The sequence below is a fragment of the Mesoplodon bidens genome (assembly GCF_964165515.1).
Source record: "Mesoplodon bidens genome assembly, chromosome: 14".
Taxonomy (NCBI): Eukaryota; Metazoa; Chordata; class Mammalia; order Artiodactyla; family Ziphiidae; genus Mesoplodon; species Mesoplodon bidens.
The window spans coordinates 60,210,578-60,222,942 of record NC_138170.1 but is presented as its reverse complement, the minus strand read 5'-3'; the positions used below and the strand labels follow the sequence as shown (position 1 = coordinate 60,222,942).

At 38.8% G+C, this 12,365-nt stretch overlaps 1 protein-coding gene across 3 annotated transcripts in view; it reads left to right on the top strand.

The window, feature by feature from the left end:
• Positions 1–12,365, top strand: part of CRIM1 (cysteine rich transmembrane BMP regulator 1) — a 207,038-nt gene that overhangs the window by 144,880 nt on the left and 49,793 nt on the right. For all 3 annotated transcript variants that reach the window (XM_081253960.1, XM_081253959.1, XM_081253958.1), the window contains one exon: positions 8,496–8,624. In XM_081253960.1, the coding sequence (XP_081110086.1) occupies positions 8,496–8,624 (129 nt within the window). The remainder of the gene's footprint in view (positions 1–8,495; positions 8,625–12,365) is intronic.

Genomic DNA, 12,365 nt, shown 5'->3' with positions numbered 1-12,365 from the left:
AGTTACTGTTATTTCTGTCTTTTGTGACCTAGCCTTTGATCCGGGTTCTTTCCCTGAACCTCGGCCTGGAATTTTGACCTTGGTGTTTGACCTCTTGGAAAGCCTGCTTCCCCTTGTCCGTTCCTGCCTCTCCCACCTGGGGAAACAGCTCCACCCGAGAGGGCTGAGCTGTCTCCCCAGATGTCTCTATCCTCACGCTTGCCTTGGGCCCAGCCTCATTCACACCCAGCCAGGCTGCAGGCCCTGAGCAGTGGTAGTCAAGTCTCCACTGAGTGTGCCCAGCACTGAGATAGGCCATCATCAACACTTGTGCCTTCTGATCCACACGCCTCCCTTGTCTCACTCTGATTCCTGCCGGTCGTTGCTTAATCAGCAGGCAGATTTGCTGGGCCTTCGGCACGAGCACCCATCCTTCATCCAGTACGAGATGAGCTGCGGAGTTGAGTGAGTGCCCGGTTATTTTCAGGACTATTTTAATAACACTTTATTTATTTGGCACCATCAAGGAGTGAGGTAGTCATAGAAATGGATTCCCCAGATAATTGAAATTTGGGGTGTCAGATTTTATGTTAAGAATTTTGAAGGGAGGCCTTCCACAGTGCTCTGTGTACTTTTGTGCCTTGTTAGGCCAGAAGTGCAGATCATAATTTAACCATTTCATAGGCTACTGAGTACCTTGTTTTAAACTGTTTGGGTTTGGGGACTTGCATTTAGTTTTCACTGTTACTAGTGTGTCAGGTTCACAGCAGCCTTCTGAGCTAGCTTGCTACTTCAGTAGAGCTCATTTATTGAGTACCTACTATGTGCAACGGACTTCTGACTTGACAAAGACCCTAAGAAATGTACTGTCCAATCCTACAAAAGTTAGGAAATTATAGATTCAGCCTGTTGGGGACAGTATTGAGTGGGGCTCTTTCTAAAAAAATGTGTCCTGACTTTCAGGTCTCTGGTGTCTTTTTGTCCTCTTTTTTCATTCATTAAGTGCTACAGTGGGCCAAGTACTGTGCTAGATGCTGAAGTTGTAAACAGTGAACAAACCATTGCCCCTAATGTGAAGATCCTTCCCTGTTGGTCCTCAGCCATTTTCCAGAGGGGCAGGTTGAAATAACAGAATTCTGACCATCTGACATCCCTCTCCCAGCTGAATATAACTATTAAAATGTGCAGATACACATATACACATGTACTTATAAATATGGCACATTTTTCCCAGTTAAAGGTTACCAAGATATAGTCTCTGTGAAAGTAAACAATAACAATAATATAAGGATAAAATATAAGACAAGTATAAAAGGTCCAGATTATTCTTGGAATCCAATCATTTTGTGAGCTCTCTCAAGCTGAATTCCTGGAAAAAGATATCCCATTCTCTGTTAAAAAATTTTTTTAATTTTTCTTTTTGTGGTCTTTTAATAATCACATAATCGTAGTACTGTCTTTTCCTATTAAACATGAGATTGGTAAAGGAAGAAAAATATGACCGACAGCCAAGATTCCTTGGAAAAGCATACAAAGTTAATAAATAGGCCTAAAGTAAATATATTGCTTCTCTATCTGCCCATAAAATAATACAAGTCTTGGGAACATTTTCACACCGTTCATTTTAAAATAAAGAAACTGCTCTGAGATAAGTACTTTAGAAATTACAAGGATGTAGGTGTTGTTATGAGAAATATATACAAAGGAAAAAAAGGATAACTAAATGTGTAGTGGCTGAAAGAATTTGAAAATTCCAACTGTAGGAGATTTTTTTCCATGACTCAATGAGACTTTCTTAAATACACATTCATACCCCATGGAAATTCCCACTTCCAGATTAGGGAATTTTTGTATCCTCAACTTTTTTTTTTCTTATTGTCTACATTAATAGAGTTTTCCCTCTAGCTTCATTTGGGAACATTTCATCTTTACCTTTTCCTAGGCTGCAGTTATGTTAACAATTTGCTGATTTATTTGAATGGCTTTCTGACTAGTTATGGTCACATTTGAAAAGCAACTGTGGTAACAGAATGACATATGAGACACAATAAAACAGATAAGCTATCTCCTTTGGTTCTGTCTTGGCCAACTTTATCTCCAGTTTTATGGCCCTGGACAGGCTACCAGTAATTGGTGGGCTATAAGGAGGCCTGATATATTTAGCCATATAAACCAAGTGAAGCTTTGGAATTTTCCCACTTATTTAGATACTCACATTTCTTAACCAAGTCCAGCCATTCCCCCTACCCCCACCCCCCCAAGAAATCTTAAGGAAGAGAGTGCCTGAATTAAGTCTGAAAAGACAACATAATTGTTCATCTTTGTTTCTCGCAATCAAATAAGCAGGCTTGCGAATTTACACAGAAAAGCTACATGAAGTATGCAAACCATTAATAAATCCCAAAAGAAGAAGTAATAAGAGACAGATAGGAATTAGCTTCGTTTATCTTATTACTTCCATATGAAATTTTTTTAACTTACAAAAGAAATTTAAGAACATATCTGCCATTAAAAAAACACTTATGTTTTCTAGAAATTTGCCTATAGAGAGATTTTTCCAGAAAAACTTTTCTTGGTTTGTGGGTGTCTGTGTGCGCGTGCATGCACTTGTACGATTCATAGGAATCTAGGGTGCTGGTAGACAGCTGCTGCCCACAGCCAGGCCCTCCAGACCTGCCATTCACCCAGAGCACAGCACGGGGAAGCAGCGGCAATCCTAGAGACGATTGAGGTCTGAAACCAGAGCTAATTATTACCCTCCTAACAGAGTCAGTGCTGCAGACAGTCCTAAGCACAGTGGCTCTGTATACCTTACACGAGTGTACTTTTCCAGAGTCACCCACCCATACTCAAGAGCTACTAGTTGGCTGTCAGCCTTCCCAGCATTGCTAATCAGAAAGAGTGCTTCACACATTTCTCAATGGAGATAATTAATATTATTTGCAAGATAAACAGCTCGTAGTAATCAAGGTAATGAGAAGAACCTTGTATGTATTAATTCAAAACCAGGAGTTCGGTGGAGTAATACAGTTTAGACACCAAAAAGCATTTATTAACATTTTCATTTAAGCTATATCTGAAAAATAAAAATCAGTGATTATATACATTGTTTCAGAAGCAAATTAACATTATTATTACACATTTTTACATAACTGGTAGTCAAAATACATTCTTTTTTGTTCTGTTGTTGTCCCAAACATGTTGAAATATCCAATATGATGATGACAGGACTGATATTAAAACTTTAAGTCAACACCTTAAAAGGTGGGATTGGAGTTTCAACTTCTTACTTTCCTTTCCTCTTTTTGGAAAATTTTCCATAAAATAAAATAACAAAAAGCAAGAAAGTATAGAGCTTAGATTTGCTTAACACATTTATACCCCCTGAATAATGAAATGTATGTTACCTTATGGTCTAGTGATGTGGCCTTGGAGTTAAAATAATGATTTTCATTTCAACTTTGTACTCTTGACCAAATTAATTGTGATCACAGTGCCTTAATATCCCCGTTGAGCAGATAAAATTGCTTCTAGAAAATACTTGAACATCAGTGTAGAATATTGGTGGTGTTCTTCAGAAACTTAGTGTCTGAGGTTCTCTAAATCTTGAAAAAAGTGAATGTTTTCCTGGAAATGTTTTTACTGATAAGGGGTTTGTTGGGCTTCCTAGGATGTGAAAGAAATATCCATCCCTAATTTTAATTAAACATAAAATAAAGTGCCAATATTTGTTTGCTTATGTTACTGCAAGTTATAATAGTTTTTTTTTTTCCAGAATTTTGTTTTCTAAGACTTGGGATAAGAATTGGTGCTGAACATCTGCATTCCTGACACAATCCCAAGGGTTCTTGTAAAAATAGCTCTTCCGGACAGTATAAGGTACTTGGAAAGTCTTTAAAAATCATTCAGGAGAAGGACAGGTGGAGGAAAGTAGAGATTCCCACCCAGATGCAGGGTAGGAAACAGCAAATGGATATAGACATAACAAACACCCATTTTTGTTCTTTATTGCTTCTAGGCTCAGAAAATATTTCTAGAATTCTTCTCCACAAAGAAGCGGTTCCAGGGTTCCCTTTAGAAATAGTTGTAGCCAAAGACAATGAATTCCTGCTGTTTCAAGCCTTCTTCCTTTGGAGGACATTAAGGTATTTCTTTAATTCCTCAGCTGATTCAATACAAGATGAGATGGAATTTCAGGGTGATCCTGTAAGCAGTACTTCATTGAATTTCCCCTCGCCAAATCCATCTTTGTGCAAGCATTTTCTCTACATAAGGAGATCCAAGACCATTTCTCTCTTCTGAAAGAGGCCCACTAATGCATATCTGCCCAACCAATTTAAAGGGAGACCATTTTCTTTGCTTCCAGCAACAGGCAGATGCATGTGTCTCCAAAAGTCTTAGCAGGACCTCTGTTCAACTGATAATCACCAAACTCTCCAAGGACATGGCATCGCCGTCATCCTTCTAGAGGAGGATGTATTGTCTAGCATGTCATGTCAGTATTGTACCCCCATGTAATCTAAGAGCACAGAAAAGTAGGATTTAAATGAGAATCATCTGGTCTTCAGGCCAAGACCCATCAGGATATATTCCATATTCAGAGCACTGTGGCATAAACTAAAGAAGGTGTGGGATAATAACAATTCCCAATATGCAAATTTCAGGCTGCTCTAACAAGCACAGTGCATGTTTCACAGATTTCACTAACACTTCCTCAAGCTCCTTTATTTATTTGGATTAGAAACAATCATACTGTGATACCATGATTCTGGACTCTTCAAACTTACCTCTTCCCCCACCAAGAACTTCCTTGTATAGAAACTATGCAAAAAGTCTAACCAGCTCTTGGTTATTCTCTAAGGACTGTAAATGCAATGTTGATTTGAAATACTCTCATTCAGGATGGTATCAAGTGTGTCTCACTTTGGTGTTCATTATATAGAATAAGAAATTGAATTTCAGTAGACTCACAGCACTTCATTCTCAAAAGACTGCCCTGATGTTAGTAACAGGACCAGTTCTGAGATTACATATTAATATACTGGACTGAAAGCAGACTCTCAGATCCGTTTATGATAATGTCAGGGTTTTTGCTAGACAATTTATAGCTTACGGAACTCTAAAATAGAGATGGCCTCACATGGTAGGAAACTGAGCACTAAAATGTTGAGAGAATGATGAAAGGGAATAGTACATAATGTATGACTTTAGATAAAATGTTAGGAGACAGCTAGTTGCCTGCATATGTGTCTGTTACAAATCAGCAGTTACTCCAGTGACAGAGGATAACAGCAGTAGGTACCCCAAACACATGCTCCACCATCCTTAAAAAGTTTTTGGGCTTCCCTGGTGGCGCAGTGGTTGAGAGTCCGCCTGCCGATGCAGGGGACACAGGTTCGTGCCCCGGTCCGGGAAGATCCCACATTGCCGCGGAGTGGCTGGGCCCGTGAGCCATGGCCACTGAGCCTGTGCGTCCGGAGCCTGTGCTCCGCAAAGGGAGAGGCCAGAACAGTGAGAGGCCCGTGTACCGCAAAAAAAAAAAAGTTCTTAAAATTTGTTCCACTTTGTATTTGAAAAGGAAAACAATACTTATTTAACATAATAAAGTGAGATGACTAGTGTTAAAATGCTTTTTAAAAATAATTTAGACTTTTTTCTACATTTAATGTATCACAATGAGTGTTGTGTTCAGCCTAATCTATTGAGGGGCAGCTGAATAGTTTTAGAGTAAATTGGTTTTGTTGCGTTTTTCTGTGTTTTATTTTAATAAATATTGAGGGAGTCAGAATTTGAAACTTACATACTTTCCGGTTTCTTCCCTCTAATGTGCATCATCGATGAATGGGGAGATATTAATTTTAGAGGCACAGAATAATGTTTGGCTTCTTTGCATTCTGCCACGTTATCTGAGGCCTGGAAGACATCCAGGAGGACTTGTTTTACCTAAAATATTCACAACACAGCGTTGTAGAACCAGCACCTACTTAAATAGCCCTTCTATGCATTTTTTTCCCCATTTGTTAAACTTAGCTCAAGCTGTTATCCTGAATGTTATAGGGAAACATGTTGAACGTATTTCTTCTGCTGAAGAAATGTGTGCTTGATGTACCCCTGGAGCTGGCTACCTAGCGGATACAGTCATTTGGATAAAGGGTGGGACTGTCAGTATTGTGGTTCTGATCCTCAAACAACCCAATTTTTTTTTTTAACTTTCTAGCCACAGAGCACAATCCTAATCCCATCCATAATCATAGTATGTACCAAAAATAGCATGTGCATCACCATTGATTATCTTAACAAATCCCTAAAATTCACTGAAAATAAAATCCCATACTGCCCTGTGATTATTATGCATTTTCAGTGTCAGTGTCATCTGCCCACATACATATTTTTCCATCATATACTTTCTGAAGGTAGAAGTTTCTCATAAACTTAAATGTCAGTAAAGAATACAAGCTTTGGGTCTGTGTAGATGTGCCCGAGACATTTCCTTGCCCGTAAGCCATGCACTAAAGCACTGGACAAAGAGTTTAGAATCCTTCCCTGATCCTTGCTATTAACTCTCTGGAATGTAGACCTAACTCCTCCTTCAGTGGGATCATCTGTGGTATGGTTCACTGAGACACGATCCAGGTCCCCTGCTCTGTCTTATATTTGTGGTTAGAATAATTTTGACGAAACCTCAGCAGTCTTATGGCTAAAGGCTGAAACAGAATTATTATCTTGGATGTGTAACAAGAGTAGTGATAAAGGAAAGACTGTAGGTTTAAAAACCGGCGATATTTTAAGAGAATGGAGGAAAGCAGCGCTACTGTATTTAATTCACTAAGTCTTAAAACTTGACTAAAACTAAACCACTTTTTGATGTTCACAGTTACCTGTCAGAAAGGATACTTCAGTCGTTGAAGGAAATTAGAAATTTCACAGCAGTGGAAATCTTAGATAAAAATTTCAGGGAGATGTTCTACCAACTGTGCTGTAATAAAAAGAGAGAATGTGCTACACCGTCTTCATACATCCTTTCACTGGGAGAATGCTGATGAAAGCATCTCTGTAATAAGTCCTAGTTGCTCACTACCTGTGAAGAGTTGAACCACTGGCCTCTTTTAGCAGGTGGATAAAAATGTAGAACTCTTGATCTTATCAGTGGTACCTAAAACACTTATTTTTGGTCTCTCTTCCATGGTAACGAGAGGTGAAACTTGAGAAGACAGTGTGGACTAATGGATAGAGTGTTGGTCAGGAGGTCAGACACCTCTGTTCTGTTCTGTTCTGTTCCCAGCCTGCTACTGGGTTGCTATGTAAACTTAGATAAGCCACTTACCCTCTCTGCACCTCATGTTTTCCATTTGTGAAAACATAGGTAGAGACATTCTGTACTTAGCACTTCACAAAGATACTGTGAGAACCAGCTTACTCTGAAGAAGTTCGTAGTATCTTTGGGTTGAAAAGAGGCTATGTAAATATGTCAGTGTCCTTGTTCCCTTTGACAACACTCTCTCCACAGTCTGACATTGTATAAACTGTCCCTTATCAATCACTGCAAAACAGGTACCATTACAATGCGCTTTGTATTGCACAGAAGCTGAGAGCGTGACCGTAGAGCCAGAACACCTGGTTTGAATCTGGGGTCCACCACTTACTAACCCTGTGACCTTGGACAAGTCTGTATGCTGGATTTCCTCATCCGTAAAATAGGGATAATGACAGCACCCATCTCTTTCCGACTGTGATCCAAAACTTGAAGGCATTTATGAAGAGCACTTCAGATGTTAGATAGACGCATAATACACTTTACATAAGTATGTGATTACTGTTACTACCCAGAACAATTCTTCATTATTAACATGGCAGTGAAGGTCAAAATCACCTCTGGCCTTGGTTTCTTCTGTGCATCTCGTCTCAGGGTGGCTGCTCTCTCTTCCTCCCGAATGCTTGTGTCTCTCTCCCCCACTCCCTAAAGCCCTGAGTATAAGCTCCTATAGATGATGTGATCTGTCATGTCATCTATAATAATTGAGAGAGTGTCACGTAAAAGGTCAAAGAAATTCAGATGTTTTAAAGTCTCAGAAACAGCTCTGATTTATTAACTTGAAAAGTTGCTAGTAGATTTCAGAAGTATTGCAAAATGGAGAGTGAGATAACTGACAGCTGGAAGCTGTTTGCTGATTGTTATAAAAAATAAACTCAGAAAACATCAGGAGGAAATAGAAGAATAACAATTTAAATTCATTTTAACCTTTCTTGTCTGCTTCTGTAGTGGTGAGGGTACCCCAAAATGCATAAATTGCTCAAATGTAAAGAAATAGAGCATCCGGATTTTCAAAAATTTAAATAAAAATATTTCTTTTTCAGGGGTTAACAACATTATGAAAGTATAAAAGTCTAGGATTTGATGAAGATTACTGATTAGGTTTTTTCCTGTGACTTACCATAGTATGGGATTTCAAAGATTGAATAGCATCTAAGAGGTAATCATATGCTTCATTGATTTTTTTTTCTCTCTTTATTATTAGAACCAACCTACATCACAATTGATCCACCTGCGTGTGGAGAGTCATCAAACTGCACCCTGACAGAGAAGGACTGCATTTATGGTTTCAAACTTGATCACAATGGTTGTCGAACTTGTCAGTGCAAAAACAGTGAGTACACGGAAGACTGTGTTTTTTCAGAGCCTAATATTGTCAAAGCATATTGTGTGATTGAATATCTTTTCTTTCATTCCTATTCATGACATTCCCTTAGCAACCTGAAAGAAGGAAAAAAAAGTGTATTTAACATAAACACATGGTCATTTGGAGAAAAAGAGCTGCTCCTTTATTCCGGTTTTTGCCCTCATTTCATTATATTCAGATACTCCTTGATGTCTGGCTGCATCATGGGTGCAGCCCTGGGAACTCTGGAGCACATGTTTCCAAACACCCAGGGAGCTCTCAGTACCGCCCTTGCCGGGGTCATCAGTGACAAGGAGGTCACTCACACAGAGGTGTCACATTCCATGTGTGGCAGCCATAGTCTTTAGAATGTGCTCTGCTTTCTTGATCCCAGCTCTCTTCCATGTAGATTCCAATCATGTCTCCAGGCCATGATCTCTGAAATGTGATAGAGTATATTGCATTTCTTACTGGAAAAAAAAATTGCCCTTCATGTTTAAAACGATTTTGAATTCCTCTAATTCTTCTACCAGAATAAACATCTTTAGTCATTCCCCAGGTGACATAGTTTCTAGAACTTTCTTGGTCCTTATGTAAATGTGTGGCCTAGAAACAAACAAAGTATTGCAGAATTTGGTCTGATCACTGCAGTGCTATTCTGTGGTCTAAGTGAGCATTTGCTCTTTGGATTATACACTGTTGGCTAACACTGAGGTTATAAGCAACTAGAACCAGTTGGTACTTTTTACATGAGCTGCACATAGGTGGTTCTCATCTGTTCTGTATTTAAACGTTTGATTTTTTTTTTTAATGATATAAATGCAGGGCCAAATTTAACCAGAAATTACCCTGAGAGTTTTCAACCATTTACCAACTAGTTGGGATATTTTTGAATCTTGATGATGTGACCTCATACTTTATCTATGCCTCCCAGCTTATATCAAATAAGCATAACTTACATGTCCTCATCTAAATCATTGCACTAAAATAAATTAAATTGTGTAGAACCAAGGAGAGAGCCATGTTAGCACTGAAGACCTTCCTGCAAAATGACTTTGAACATAATCCTCACTTCTTCTATGGAGTTATTCAGCTAACAACATATCAGCTCCATCTCCACAAGGAAATCTTGAAACTCTTGATCTGTATCTTATCTGAAATCAAAATACATTCTATTTACAACATTCCTTTGCTGGAAACCCTACTTTAAACATAAAACGAAGTTAGTAGGGTATGGGTTGTTTTTCATGAACCTATACTGGCTCCTGGTATTCATTGCTTTCTTTCCTAAATGTCTCATATCCCATGTTTAACCATTCCTTCTGCAGAATTTTCAGTTGTGAATGTCAAGCTTAGTTCCTGTAGTGTTAGAATCCTTCGTCCCTTTTGAAATGACATTTGGCCTCTTTTAGTTTTCTGAAATCTCTTTCCATTCCCTCTGATGTCTCCAAATATGGACAATGCTTCTATAATCAGCAGGTTCTCCATGAGCCTCTGGGTATAATTACCCTGGACTCAGAGAGTTAGAATTACTTAATGTAGAGAGATGATCACTTTCTGATTTATCCGTTTTCTTGGGCTCTGTATTCCTCTTCACCTTAATCATTCAGTGCTTTCTTTTGTAAGAATATTTTCGGTGAAGACAGATACTAAGTAGGAGTTGCTTAATTCGATTTTCTCAGTTACTTGTTACCATCACACTGTCTGTGGGATGGACTTGGTGCTGAAACGGAGGTTATCAAACTGTTGTTGTGATGATGGTTGTTTACACCTTTAAATTTCCCATAAGCCTCCACCCATCGGGGACTATCTGCCTTCCTACACTTGTTTCTGTTCAGAGGAGGACCAGTCCCTGTTATATACCTATCTGCCTTTTATACCTCCCTTTGGAAAGCCAAGTTTACTAGGGAGCTGCTTTGGCAGCCATATTTGTTGGCTTAAATGGTCAACTTTGATCTTTTGACACCAAGGTAATTGGTGATTGTATCACAAAGAGTTTATATTTTAATCCTTCTCATATCTCTTGAGCTGTACATCCTTTCTGATCATGGGAGCATACTTAATTTTTTTTTCCTGAACTTTTTGAAGTCTAAAAATATAGATTTCATTGTGCCTTATCACCCCGCCTACCATCTTCACCTGGGCTTTGCTATTATGAACTTTTGGCCACATGGGCACACCTACATAAGACCCCTGCGGATTCACAGTGAGCCCTTTGTAGTTAAATCCAAAGAAGCAGTTTCCCTCAGTTGTCATTGAAGCAAGTCAGAAGCATACGACTGGCTTTTTGCAAATTGAGACTTATCAGGAAAATTCTGCTCTGCCTGTCTTTGTGTTAGTGTTGCTTTCTGGCTTTGTAAACGGAACATCCATGCATACTACCTGCTTTGCGCCTCCATTTCATTAACACATAGGAGGAAATATGTACAGGAGACCATTGCATTTTATGTCAGCTGGAATTTGTCATTTTGTCTATATCATACACAAAAGTACACGGAAAGTATATGACAGAGCCATAGAGCATTCTGCTCTCATCCCCTCCCATTAGCAATCCTGATTATTTGACACCTTTGGGCGGTGAGTCAAATTAAATCAAACTGCCACATCCTCGGTTGTCAGATTCTTGTGACTGTATGTACCCAGCTCTCCTCCCAGACTCTGGCATCATACTGACTTGTATCTGGGTGATCAGGGCAAGTCGCTTTATTTCCTAGAGCCTCTGTGTCCTCATCTGTAAAGGGCAGGTAATAATACCAAAGTAATGGGTTGTTCTGAGGACTAAGTAGTGAATGCAAAGCTAGCTTTACTACCTGACATATGGTAATTGTTGACACGATAGCTGTTTTATAACATGCATTTCTGAGTCAGCTAGAGCTAGCTGAGGTGGAAAGCCCCCAGTTTCCCTCCTTTGTTCCAACACCAACCTGACTCCAGTTCTTCCTGTCCTCTGAGGACACGCACACAAACAACTTTCCTTTTGCCTTTTAATTTTAACCCTCGAATATTCACTCTCTTTCACCTAGTTTTAGAAAAAAGGAAGCCCCTGGTACTGAAGGATAGCTAAGTATATTCTTTTTCCCATTGCAGCTACGTGATAAGTATGGATTTTGTCTAAATCTCTCCTTTATGTTATTTTTCTGCATCCCACCAAAGCCTGTTTCACATGCAATGGTCCTAACCATTTATACCCAAGTTTTCCGTTAGGGGTTAGATGTTGTATATATAGACCACTGGCATCAATATTTCTTTCTTAAAATAAGACCAATGCCAAATAAATATTTCTCCCCTGTTACTGGCCTGTTGTCTGCTCATTCATTCCTTCTTTCATTCATCTAGCATTTATTGAGTGCCTACTATACACCAAGAACTAGGGGTACAAAAAAGTTAAAAATGGACCTTATCCCTGACTAATCTTGGTAATGTGTTGGTAATATTGGTAATATGCTAATATGGTGTAATGCTATTGCAATATAATCAAGCATATTATAGACAGTCACTTGAAGATTGAAATCAAAACCCAGTAGAAACACGTCCTTCAAAAGAACATGCAAGGTATATGACAAAGGATTCTTTCATTTGAACATACTGTAGCTTTTCTTTTTTAACCTGTAACAAATAACATTTCTTATAACACTGCTAAGCAAAGTAATGCATCAAGGGCATATAGAGAATTTAAACTGTTTTCAAAGACATACTTAGAATAAAGAAAAGAAACATGGTAGAAAATGC